Genomic DNA, 11,536 nt, shown 5'->3' with positions numbered 1-11,536 from the left:
AATGTGCTGCAGCAGCCCATAAGCAGTATCTCAGCATGGAGCTCCGCGGCTCAGACTCACACTGTGCGGCAGAGCCCACTCCTCGGAGTCTAATCAGCCATACAGAGAGCACAGATCCTGTCGGCTTAACCCCCCGCTGTCTGCTCTGTTCTGCATGTGTCTCTGTGTTTGTGTGTGCATGTGTGCACGCTATATCAGAGTGGGAGAGAATAATAACTTTATTCCACCATATTACCAGCTCATCAATCAGTGCTTCAGGAATCAGTGAAGGAACTGGGGTAATATCGTACAACATGCCACCTTCACGCCACATGACACAGGGAAATATGGTTAACATGAGACAATAGATGGTGTATATACTGTTCCCTCCTGATCCGACCAAATCATTCCTCTCACAACGATCACATTACAAACATGCTGAGAGAAAGTGCTATGAATCTGCCAGGGGAGAGCGGTGCAGAGGATCTCTGAGAGAATAGTAATGTACCTGGGGAGAGGGGGTGAGGGGTCTGAAGATGGATATGACCAGATGGAGGGTAGTAGGAGGTTGTGGATGTGGTGGGTTGCTGCTGAGTGCATGTCTGAAGCATTAGCGGAGTGCCATCAATCCCTTCTGTCTGTTTAGAAAGGTGTCTTATTGCTCTGTGAACTGCATAAACGCAGTAGATTAGGGGACTGTGTTAACCAAGAGGTTATGACTTTACTGTGTGAGAATAATAGTAAATACTGAGCTGTAAAAATTGAAATGAGAAAGTCCAGTGCAGCTCATTTTGGTAATATTTTTCATGTATCAAATGGATTTGTGAGTCTGTGCTGCCCTCTAGTGGGTATTACAATAAAGCCCTTGTGAGCACTAAGCACTATGAGAATATGAGAAGTAATGTGCTTCTTTGTATGAAAAATGCTGTACCTAAATATGAGAAAATATATGTCATATGTAAAAAAAAAAAAAAATTCAATGTAGAAATAGCTGTTCATGGAAACAATGGATACTGAGTGTACAAAACATTAAGAACACCTTCCTAATATTGAGTTGTGCCCCCTTTTGCCCTCAGAACAGTCTCAATTCATTGGAGCATGGACTCCACAAGGTGTCAAGCATTTCACAGGGATGCTGGTCCATGTTCACTCCAATGCTTCCCACAGTTGTGTCAAGTTGGCTGGATGCCCTTTGTTCGGGTGGTGGACCATTCTTGATACACGTGAAACTGTTGAGTGAAAAAAACAGCAGCGTTGCAGTTCTTGACACAAACCGGTGCCCATGGCACCTAATACCATACCCCGTTTGAAGGAACTTGCCCATTTTTTGCCTTGCCCATTCACTCTCTGAATGGCACACATACACAATCCATGTCTCTTGAGTTGGATCGAGGTCAGCACCTCAGGAGTAAATGTCAGTTGGCTTTTCATAGCCGATCATTCAGAGTTAGAGACAGCAGGTGCGGTAGAGAGAGTGTCCAAAACAGCAGGTCTGGGACAGGTAGCACATTCGGTGAACAGGTCAATGTTCCATAGCCGCAAGGAGAACAGCTGAAACTGGAGCAGCAGCACGACCAGGTGGACTGGGGACAGAAAGGGGTCATCAGACTAGGTAGTCCCGAGGCATGGTCCTAGGGCTCAGGTCCTCCGAGAGAAAGAAAGAGAGAATTAGAGAGAGCATACTTAAATTCACACAGGACACCGGATAAGACAAGATAAATACTCCAGATATAACAGACTGACCCTAGCCCCCCAACACATAAACTACTGCCGCATAAATACTGGAGGCTGAGACAAGAGGGGTTGGGAGACACTGTGGCCAGGTCCGACGATACCCCCGGACAGGGCCAAACAGGCAGGATATAACCCCACCCACTTTGCCAAAGCACAGCCCCCAAACCACTAGAGGGATATCTTCAACCACCAACTTACCATCCTGAGACAAGGCTGAGTATAGCCCACAAAGATCTCCCCCACGGCACAACCCAAGGAGGGGCGCCAACCCGGACAGGAAGACCACATCAGTGACTCAACCCACTCAAGTGATGCACCGCTCCTAGGGACGGCATGGAAGAGCTTAAGTAAGCCAGTGACTCAGCCCCTGTAATAGGGTTAGAGGCAGAGAATCCCAGTGGAAAGAGGGGAATCGGACAGGCAAAGACAGCAAGGGCGGGTTCGTTGCTCCAGTACCTTTCCGTTCACCTTCACACTCCTGGGCCAGACTACACTCAATCATAGGATCTACTGAAGAGATGAGTCTTCAATAAAGACTTAAAGGTCAAGACCGAGTCTGCATCTCTCACATAGGTAGGCAGACCATTCAATAAAAATGGAGCTATATAGGTGAAATCCCTGCCTCCAGCTGTTTGCTTAGAAATTCTAGGGACAGTTAGGAGGCCTGCGTCTAAATGTAAATGTATGTACGGCAGGACCAAATCAGAAAGATAGGTAGGAGCAAGCCCATTTAATGCTTTGTAGGTTAGCAGTAAAACCTTGAAATCAAACCTTGCCTTAACAGGAAGCCAGTGTAGAGGCTAGCACTGGAGTAATATGATACCTTTTTTTGGTTCTAGTCAAGATTCTAGCAGTGTTTAGCACTGTGTTTTATATGTGGTTATTTCATGAAATGATGTACTGTAAGTATGTGTAATTAATTCAAATTGTTGTCTCATGAAATGCATTGTTTCTTTAACATAACCTACAATAACTTACTTTGTTTGGAGACTTGCTACTTGATTGTAGAGTTTCAGATTGGCGGCCTTCAGTTGATGTCTCCCCACTGTATGGCAGCTGAAATGTCCCAATCGTATGTTTGTATCTATACATACTGACTCTGATCCTTAAGGCTGTGTTTAGACTGGCAGCCCGTTTCTGATCTTTTTTCCACTATTTGGTCTTCTGACCAATAACGTCGGACCTTTTCACATCAGATCTTTTTCAGAGCTGATCTGATTGGTCAAAAGACCAATAAGTGAAAAATATCAGAATTAGGCTGTCTGTGTAAACAAAACCTTTTTGTAACGGAAGTCTTTAGCCACACCCTACGTAGGAAATCTAGTTTCATTTCTTGAGAACTGAATGACTATCAGGTTAATATGTAGCCTGAACAGCTGCTAGTGGTTGCTGTTTGCCTGTGTTTTGAAGGTCCTAACTGGTTTGTCATGGTGAGTTGTCTCTTTGTAGATAGCACTTTACAATATGTAATTATCAGGTTCTTACTGAGACATTTCATAGTAAAATGGTAAATGGACCTTGTTTCCATTTTATCCAGGTAAGTTGACTGAGAACACATTCACATTTACAGCAACAACCTGGGGAATAGTTATAGGGGAGTAGAGGGGGATGAATGAGCCAATTGTAAACTGGGGATTATTAGGTGATCATGATGGTTTGAGGGCCAGATTGGGAATTTAGACAGGACACCAGGATTAACACCCCTACTCTTACGATAAGTGCCATGGGATCTTTAATTAATGACCTCAGAAAGTCAGGACACCCATTTAACGTCCCATCCAAAAGACAGCACCCTACACAGGGCAGTGTCCCCAATCACTGCCCTGTGGCATTGGGATATATATATATATTATTTTTTAGACCAGAGGAAAGAGTGCCTCCTACTAGCCCTCAAACACCACTTCCAGCAGCATCTGGTCTCCCATCCAGGGACTGACCAGGACCAACCCTGCTTAGCTTCAGAAGCAAGCCAGCAGTGGTACGCAGGGTGGTATGCTGCTGGCCATTGGATCTATTGAAATAAGTAGCAGATGTTTACAAATTGGGTATGAATTCTTTGAAATAAGTACCAGAAAGTATCCCCAGATAAAAACAGTGGAAACAGTACTGTAAAATAAGGTGCTACATTTATGTTTTTATTAAGGTGGAAAGATGCTCATGTGGACCTGCACAAGAAGTTCAGTGAAACCAGATAATGTGGATGTAATAAGATGCTCCCTGGCAATGGATCAATAACAGAGGGGCACTCTTCTAGCTGATTTCAATGACTCCTTATCAAATGTAAAATCTTATCTTAGTAAAAGCAAGAATACAAAATACTGTATGTGTTAACCAATAAACATTTATGTGGGGTATAAATAATGAGAGTGGGGAAAAAGAGCTCCACCCAATTGACAGTCATTATTTACTTTGACATATAGGCATAAATATTTAAATTTAATTGAAAAATATAATATATTAAATGGGCTCTAACCTCATGTCTATATATAACTACATCAAATATGAAAAAATACAAAATATCATTGAAAAACACAGTCTAGTGGTAATACATACTTAATAGCATCAATTATAAACACCTCACGTGACATGATTTAATCCTCATCATATGATGATGTTCTGAATGAATTCAGCTCTCTGTCACGAAATGAGAAAGGAAACCACACAAGAATGTGTTATAGTTGGTTTGGTTATTCTGGTTTCATAATTGAGTTATAAATATGCATCAATATTTCCTGTAGCTTCCAAAAGCTATGAGTTACTGTTGGTGCTGTCTGATTGCTTGTCTCTTCTTTTCTGCTTCACAATGTATTCAGCTTCAGAGCGGTTTAGACGACAACAATTACATGCACAGTTGTAGCTGTTGGAGACACACCTTACCCCAAGAAATGGATCAACAGCCTCACAAGCAGTGAGGTTTTCGATCAGTTCTTCTCTATCAACTTGTAGGGTCTGGCCTTCTGGCAGGTGGAACGCCAGGGTCACATGGTCCCAAACATACCACTTGTCATATTCATACAAACAATCAAAAGGTTCCACTTCAACCACCTGTGGCCTATGAATTACCGGCTGAAACTCATGGGTTTCAGACACTGCTTGTGCATGCCAGACCATGGTCCCCTCTTGGTATGTAAAAACTTCTTCTCCACCATTATTAAGAGCTGGGTACTTCTCCAATTCCTGTACACCTGGACTGTGAACAAGCATTGTGTACATAATCTCTTGTTTGTAGACAGTAGTTCCATACACTCTCAGGACAGGCTCTTCTCCACCACAGATCTGCTGACTGTACATCATCAGGAGATCAGACAGACTGAAAGTGAACCTGAAGTTCCCATAACGTGATGCCTTCCTGAAGGCAGGTGAGGTGGTGAACTTGCGGAGGATGGGTTGCTGCATCTGTCTTTGTTCAGGTGTTCTGTCTGGGAAGATCTTCTCCAGGTAACGGTCTTCTGCTGCTCTGATATCATCATGGTCTATCGCTAGACCCCACCACAGGAGACTCTTCTCCCCACCCTTAAATCCACCTGAATCCAAGATTCCATCAAGACCAGACTTTGTGGTGACATGGGTCACACTGGATATGTGAAACTCAATATCAGTGAGCTGTGGGATGTCTTTCTGAACATTCTTGTAACAAGAGAGGCCTTCCATGTCTCTCAGTGTGTTTAGAGTCTTTTGTGTTCCCCAAAAATAGGTCTCCTCTTTCCCTCTGGCATTTATACGCTTCATTCTCCTACCCTGAGAGGATGAATTGTACTGAATATTAGGCGTTTAAATTCAATTGACTTCAATTCAACTATTTGTATGATGTAATTAATCTCAAGATATGCTAAATGCACTTAGTAGTAGTAAATCAATTAATTGGAAATACAAGCACGTTCTTGGTCGGTGTTGTTATCGAATAATGATGTTTCACAATTTGATATACATTTCTATATTCCACCATGTTGCAACAGAACACCCTACACTAGTTTAAATTACCTAAAGTCAAAGGACTCTGCTCTCACTCCAGGAATGTAGTTTAAACACATGTATTTATGATTACGAGACATTCTATTGATTACGAGGTTGTACTTGTAACTTTCCACAGAATGAGAATACTCACGTTATAAATAACTAACTTGAAGAGCAAATGGGCGCACGAACAACCTTGGGATTGACAACGGCTCCTCTTATTTTACATCGGAGAAACTGGTACTGTATTAGCCAGTGTTATATGTAATTTGCGTTCCTCAAGAACCCGCCGACGATGGGTTCACATTCGTCTCTCTAGTCCAGATATACGGGTTGCCTCCCACAATGTTACCGATCTGGGATTCTGATACTGGAGTTTACATAAGTGTAAATAAATCAACAACAGTCCATCCACTATTTCCTTACCAGTCACTGACTGTCGTCATGGGAGTGGAAGAGAAAAGGCTAGATCATCTTTGGTGAAACTCAACGTTAAAGCTTTACATGCTGACCAGACCGGATACGTCGCGTGCGCGAGCGTCGCAAAATACATTTAGAAATCCATGTTATTCAATTATTGCACCCACTGTTATGGGTGTAAGATTGCACAGTGATGCCATCTGTTGGTAAATGTTCATTACTGCAAATCTTGTGTTTTACCGGGGTGCTTGAGATACCCGGATGTGTTGTCATGTACTGAACAAGACTGGTTACTCGCATCAATGCCTCTGTCTCGTCATTTAACATTCAAACATGGTGTCAGAGTCAGATAACTAACCATGCTTTCCACAAATTAGAGTCACCTGCTCTGGTTTACAAACAAATGCTTATTTGTGTAAAATTTCACCCGGAATTGGCCTTAGCTAGAGTGAGTTTGGTAGTTAGCTTCAGTGTTGTTAGCACCGGTTAGACATGGCAGCGAACATTCCCCCTCCCGCCGTTATGAAGCTCAGCGGGGATTGGAGCACGAACTGGGATACGTTTAGAGGTGAATGGGAGGACTATGCGCTAGCAACGGGACTTCTGGAAAAGGAAGATGTGGTAGTGGCTGCCACTTTGAGGACTATAATGGGAACTGAATGCCGACACGTATACAAACACAACCTGAACCTAACAGCAGCTCAGCAAGGTAACGCTATAGCTATTCTTGATGCTCTTGAACATTACTTTACGCCAGCAAAGAACGTCATCTACGAGCGTTATGTTTTAAGTCGTTGCAAACAGGAGGACGGGGAGTCCATTGACAGCTTTGTCACTAGGTTAAGGGAAAAGGCAGCTACATGTGACTATGGTGCTTTAAGAGATGAACTAATCAGAGATACGATTGTGCTTGGCATAACTGATGAGGGCACCCACAGACGTTTGCTGAGAGAACGTGACCTGATGCTGGCCTTGGCAGTGGAGACATGCCGTGCAGCAGAGCTTACTGATATACGGATAAGGTCCATGGAGCTAGAAAGGCAACATACGGACAATGTCAATGCTACATTCAGGCAGCCAGTAAAGAAATTCCCCTTTGTCACAGCTAATGCTAATACTACAGCCAACTCTGCTGTAGACAACCCCAATACATGCCGATATTGTGGCATTTCTCATGGACGAGGAAAAGAACACTGCCCAGCCTATGGAAAAATATGCAAATCCTGTGGTACAGCTAATCACTTCGCAAGGGCCTGCATGAAAAGCAAGAGAAAGGAGGGTAAAGTGCACTCCATGGAAATAAACACAGATGAAGGGAACGACAGCACAGAGGATGTATATGCTAGCGAGTGCATAGGGGCAGTGAGGGCAAAAGGACAAAAGTGGTTTGTCACTCTGCTACTTAATAATAAACCACAGCCATGCCAGCTAGATTCAGGGGCCACATGCAACGTTATGAGCCTTAAAGACAAAAGGAGGCTCGCGCCCAGAGACAAACTCACACAGAGTAGCACCAAGCTGAAACTGTATTCAGGCCAGTTCATGACCTCTTTAGGCCTGTTTGTGACAGAGTGTGTTTTACGTGGCCAGAAATACACCCTTGAGTTTGAAATAGTTGAGGCTAGTCAACAGCCATTACTGTCAGGTTCTACATGCGAGCGCCTTGGACTTATTAACTTCACCATCCCAGCTGATCTTAACATTATAGACAAAGTCCAGGCTGGGCCCCTGAGCAAGGAGACACTCCTAAGCAAGTACCATGATGTCTTCAACGCACCGGTCGAGTCAGTTCCTGGGGAAGTCCACTTTGAGTTGGACGCAGCAATCCAGCCTGTCCAGTGTGCACCCCGCAATGTACCAGTGGCCATGAAAGCAGCTACGAAGGCTCAGCTTGACAAATACGAAGCAGATGGCCACATCATATCCGTCACTGAGCCTACGGACTGGATAAGTAATATGGTTATCGTCAAGAAACCAGACAAGCTACGGATATGCATTGATCCTAAACACCTCAACCGGGCTTGGAGGATGTTCTTTACAAGCTCCCAAAGGCCAGAGTCTTCACGCTCGTGGATGCCAGAGATGCCTTCCTGCAGTGCAAGCTCGACGAGCCCAGCAGCTACATGACCACCGTTTGGACACCCTGGGACAGGAAGAGGTGGTTGAAGCTTCCGTTTGGTGGCTCCATAGGTGTATCAGCGGAAACAGCATGAGCTGTTGATGGGACTCAGTGGTGTGGAACCCATAGCAGATGACATCCTCGTAGTGGGCTGTGGGGACAGTGATGAGGAGGCAGAATGTGACCATGACGCCAAGCTGCTGGCCCTGATGGTCAGATGCAGACAGGTCAAGCTAAGGGTAAGCATAAAAAAGCTTCAGTTTAAAGTGCCAGAGGTCCGCTTTCATGGGCACATCTTGTCCTCCACCGGATTGAAGGCGGATCCTGAAAAAGTGAAGGCTGTCTTGGAAATGCCCCACCCATCTGACATGAAGGGAGTGCAGCGCTTCGTCGGATTCGTCACCTACCTGGCCAAGTTCCTACCGCGGCACTCTGAAGTGTGCGAGACACTAAGGAGGCTCATGGACAAGGACACCATCTGGCATTGGCTCCCAAAACATGACGCAGCGGTGAGGGAAATAAAACAACTGGTCACCCAGACACCTGTACTGCGATACTACGATGTGTCAAAACCTGTCACGATTCAGAGTGACTCAAGCCAGTATGGACTTGGCTGTTGCCTCATGCAGGAGGGCCAGCCTGTGTCATTCGCCTCTAGGGCACTCACCCCAACAGAGCAGAACTATGCCCAGATAGAGAAGGAGTGCCCCAGCATTGTGTTTGCATGCCAATGCTTCCACCACTACCTGTACGGGCGCAACAATATTACCGCAGAGACAGATCACAAGTCCCTTATCGCTATATTCAGCAAGCCTCTCCTGAATGCCCCAAAACGACTGCAGAGCATGCTACTGGCCCTACAAAACTACAACCTCAAGGTGGTGTATAAGCCAGGGCCAGAGATGTATGTGAGTGACACGCTCAGCAGGGCTACTGCATCAGGCACTCATACACGCTCCATGCATGAACAACACGTAGTGTGCAGCTTACAAACAGCAAGTGGATGTTGAATCAACCAGGCTGACTACCTGAATGTTACAGACCAGCGCCTTATACAAATCAGACAGCACACAGACAGGGACGGGCAACTCCAGGCATTGAGGTCTGTGATTCTGATGGGCTGGCCCGACTGCAGGGAAGAAACTGCTTTAGCCGTCAGAGAATATTGGCCAGTCAAAGAGGAGCTCAGTGTTCAAAACGGAGTAATATTCAAGAGTCAGAGAGTCGTTATTCCCCGGTCTCTGCGCCCTGAGATGTTGGCACGCGTGCACTCAAGTCACATAGGAGGTGAGGCCTGTTACAGACAAGCACGTGACACACTGTATTGGCCAGGAATGCAGAGTGAAATCAAAGACTATGTCAGTAAATGCACAATCTGCAATGAATATGCCATTGAGCAACAGAGAGAGACGATGATGTCCCACGAGCTACCGATGCGCCCCTGGCAGATAGTAAGTCTAGATCTCTTCCAGCACAGTGGCAAAGACTTTCTGCTGGTAGTCGATCATTACTCAGACTTTTGGGAGATTGACCTCCCCCCCGACCTCTCAGCAGAGACAACGATCAAACGCTGCAAGGCTCAGTTTGCCCGCTATGGCCAGCCAGATAGGGTAATTTCAGACAATGGACCCCAATTCTCCGGAGTTGAGTTCCGAAAATTTGCTGCAGGATGGGAATTCGAGCACGTCACTTCATCACCACGACACCCAAAGCTAATGGGAAGGCGGAGTCCGCAGTAAAAATCGCAAAGAACCTCTGCAAAAAGGCTCTGCGAGAGGGCAAAGATGCCTGGAGAGCAATCCTGCAGTGGCGCAATGCAGAAGGCATGGGCAGCAGCCAGGCACAGCGCGTCATGGCACGGCGCTTAAAAGCAGCTCTGCCAGTAGCCAGCACTCTCCTGGAGCCATGTGTGGTGACAGACGTGCTGGTGAAGCTACGTCACAGAAGACAGGTCTCCAAGTTCATCTACGACAAATCAGCAAAAGACTTACCTGAGCTCAGGGTGGGTGAAACGGTGCGAATGAAGCCACTACCAGGGGACCGGACAGGCCTCTGGAGACTCGGATCCTGTGTACAGAAAGTGGCACCATGCTCCTACTTGGTCGAAGTGAATGGCTCACTGTACCGTCGTAACAGGGTTGACCTTCGGATTGCTGAGCCAGCACCTACTCAGAACCCTGATGGCCAAAGGGGTCGCATGACAAAAGACAGAACCCCAGCAAGTCACATGGGGCCTGAGGCACTGTGCGAAGAGCCAGGGGATCACAGGTCGCCCATCAATTCTCCCCTTAGACATTCAGGTGAGACGCCTGTGCGGGAACCCGCAGTCCTCGCAGACAAGCCCCCTGTCTTTTCACGCTGCGGGCGTCTGTCCCAGCCACCAAAAATACTTAATCTGTAGGTTTCCCATCAGGGATTGTTGACAGAGATAAAAGTGAAGTGAATATCAAAATGTGTTGTTGTTACCTGAAAAAATATATAAAAAAATAAATACTGAACTGTTCATGTTGGAAATTGTTACTAGGTTTGTTTTGTTAGGGAATTGACACCTCCTGTCCTTAAATGGAATATGTTATGGGTGTAAGATGGCACAGTGATGCCATCTTTTGGTAAATGTTCATTACTGCAACTCTTGTGTTTTACCGGGGTGCTTGAGATACCCGGATGTGTTGTCATGTACTGAACAAGACTGGTTACTCGCATCAATGCCTCTGTCTCGTCATTTAACATTCAAACACCCACTGCTCGCACGCGCAAACGAGCGTCTGCGACGCCAAGGGCTAAAGTAGACCTCATTCCTATTTCTGCCGCAGATCCCGCTGCAAGTCCTGCCTCTCCCATCTCCTCATTGGTTATACCCACATGGGTGATTGAAAGACAGAACTGTTTTGCAGTAGTCGTAGTAATACAATGAAAGTTTAGATGCGATCACCATATATATTAAACGATGAAAAAGCCTGGAAGGAGGAGAGATGACTAGAAACGATTCGGTTGGCCGTTTTATGTGTGGATTAATTGTCGGAGTAGAGGTCCTTGTGCATTTCAGGTAAAATAACAACTCAATGTTTATATCCCAGGACAAATTAGCTAGCAACAGCAAGCTAGCTAAATAGAACAAATTAACGTTAGCTAGCAAGTGCAAGCTAACTAGCTGAATTGCCATACATGTTTAATGCTTTCCGACCTGTCCCCAAATTAATGTCATTGGTTCAGAGTTTGTTTTTGATATTTTAACCTGCGTGTCGTGATCGCATTTGGTGTAGGGGGACAAAATAAATGTATGCACGATAGCGCACGCGGTTCCATGTTATGTTCTGCGTGTACATATCA

The 11,536-nt window shown here is 45.5% G+C and overlaps 1 protein-coding gene across 5 annotated transcripts; it reads right to left on the bottom strand.

The window, feature by feature from the left end:
- Positions 1–200: 200 nt before the first annotated feature.
- On the bottom strand, positions 201–6,262 carry LOC115140439 (uncharacterized). Of its 5 annotated transcripts, none has more exons than XR_010458832.1 (3): positions 5,819–6,013; positions 2,692–5,451; positions 201–2,035 (listed from the first exon to the last, which is right to left on the bottom strand). XR_010458832.1 is itself a non-coding variant. In XM_029678779.2 (2 exons), exon 2 carries the CDS (start codon positions 5,440–5,442, stop codon positions 4,462–4,464), a length of 981 nt encoding a protein of 326 aa, XP_029534639.1. In that variant the 5' UTR covers positions 5,443–5,451; positions 6,094–6,262; the 3' UTR covers positions 201–4,461. The 5 variants fall into 5 exon arrangements, 2 of the variants coding, with proteins under 2 accessions (XP_029534639.1, XP_029534632.1); XR_010458833.1 differs by having other exon boundaries at positions 201–1,624; XR_003865231.2 differs by having other exon boundaries at positions 201–2,769.
- Positions 6,263–11,536: the final 5,274 nt, after the last annotated feature.

Source organism: Oncorhynchus nerka, linkage group LG2, assembly GCF_034236695.1.
Source record: "Oncorhynchus nerka isolate Pitt River linkage group LG2, Oner_Uvic_2.0, whole genome shotgun sequence".
In the NCBI taxonomy this organism is placed as follows: domain Eukaryota; kingdom Metazoa; phylum Chordata; class Actinopteri; order Salmoniformes; family Salmonidae; genus Oncorhynchus; species Oncorhynchus nerka.
The sequence above is the reverse complement of the archived record's forward strand: the minus strand, read 5'-3'. Positions and strand labels throughout refer to the sequence as shown.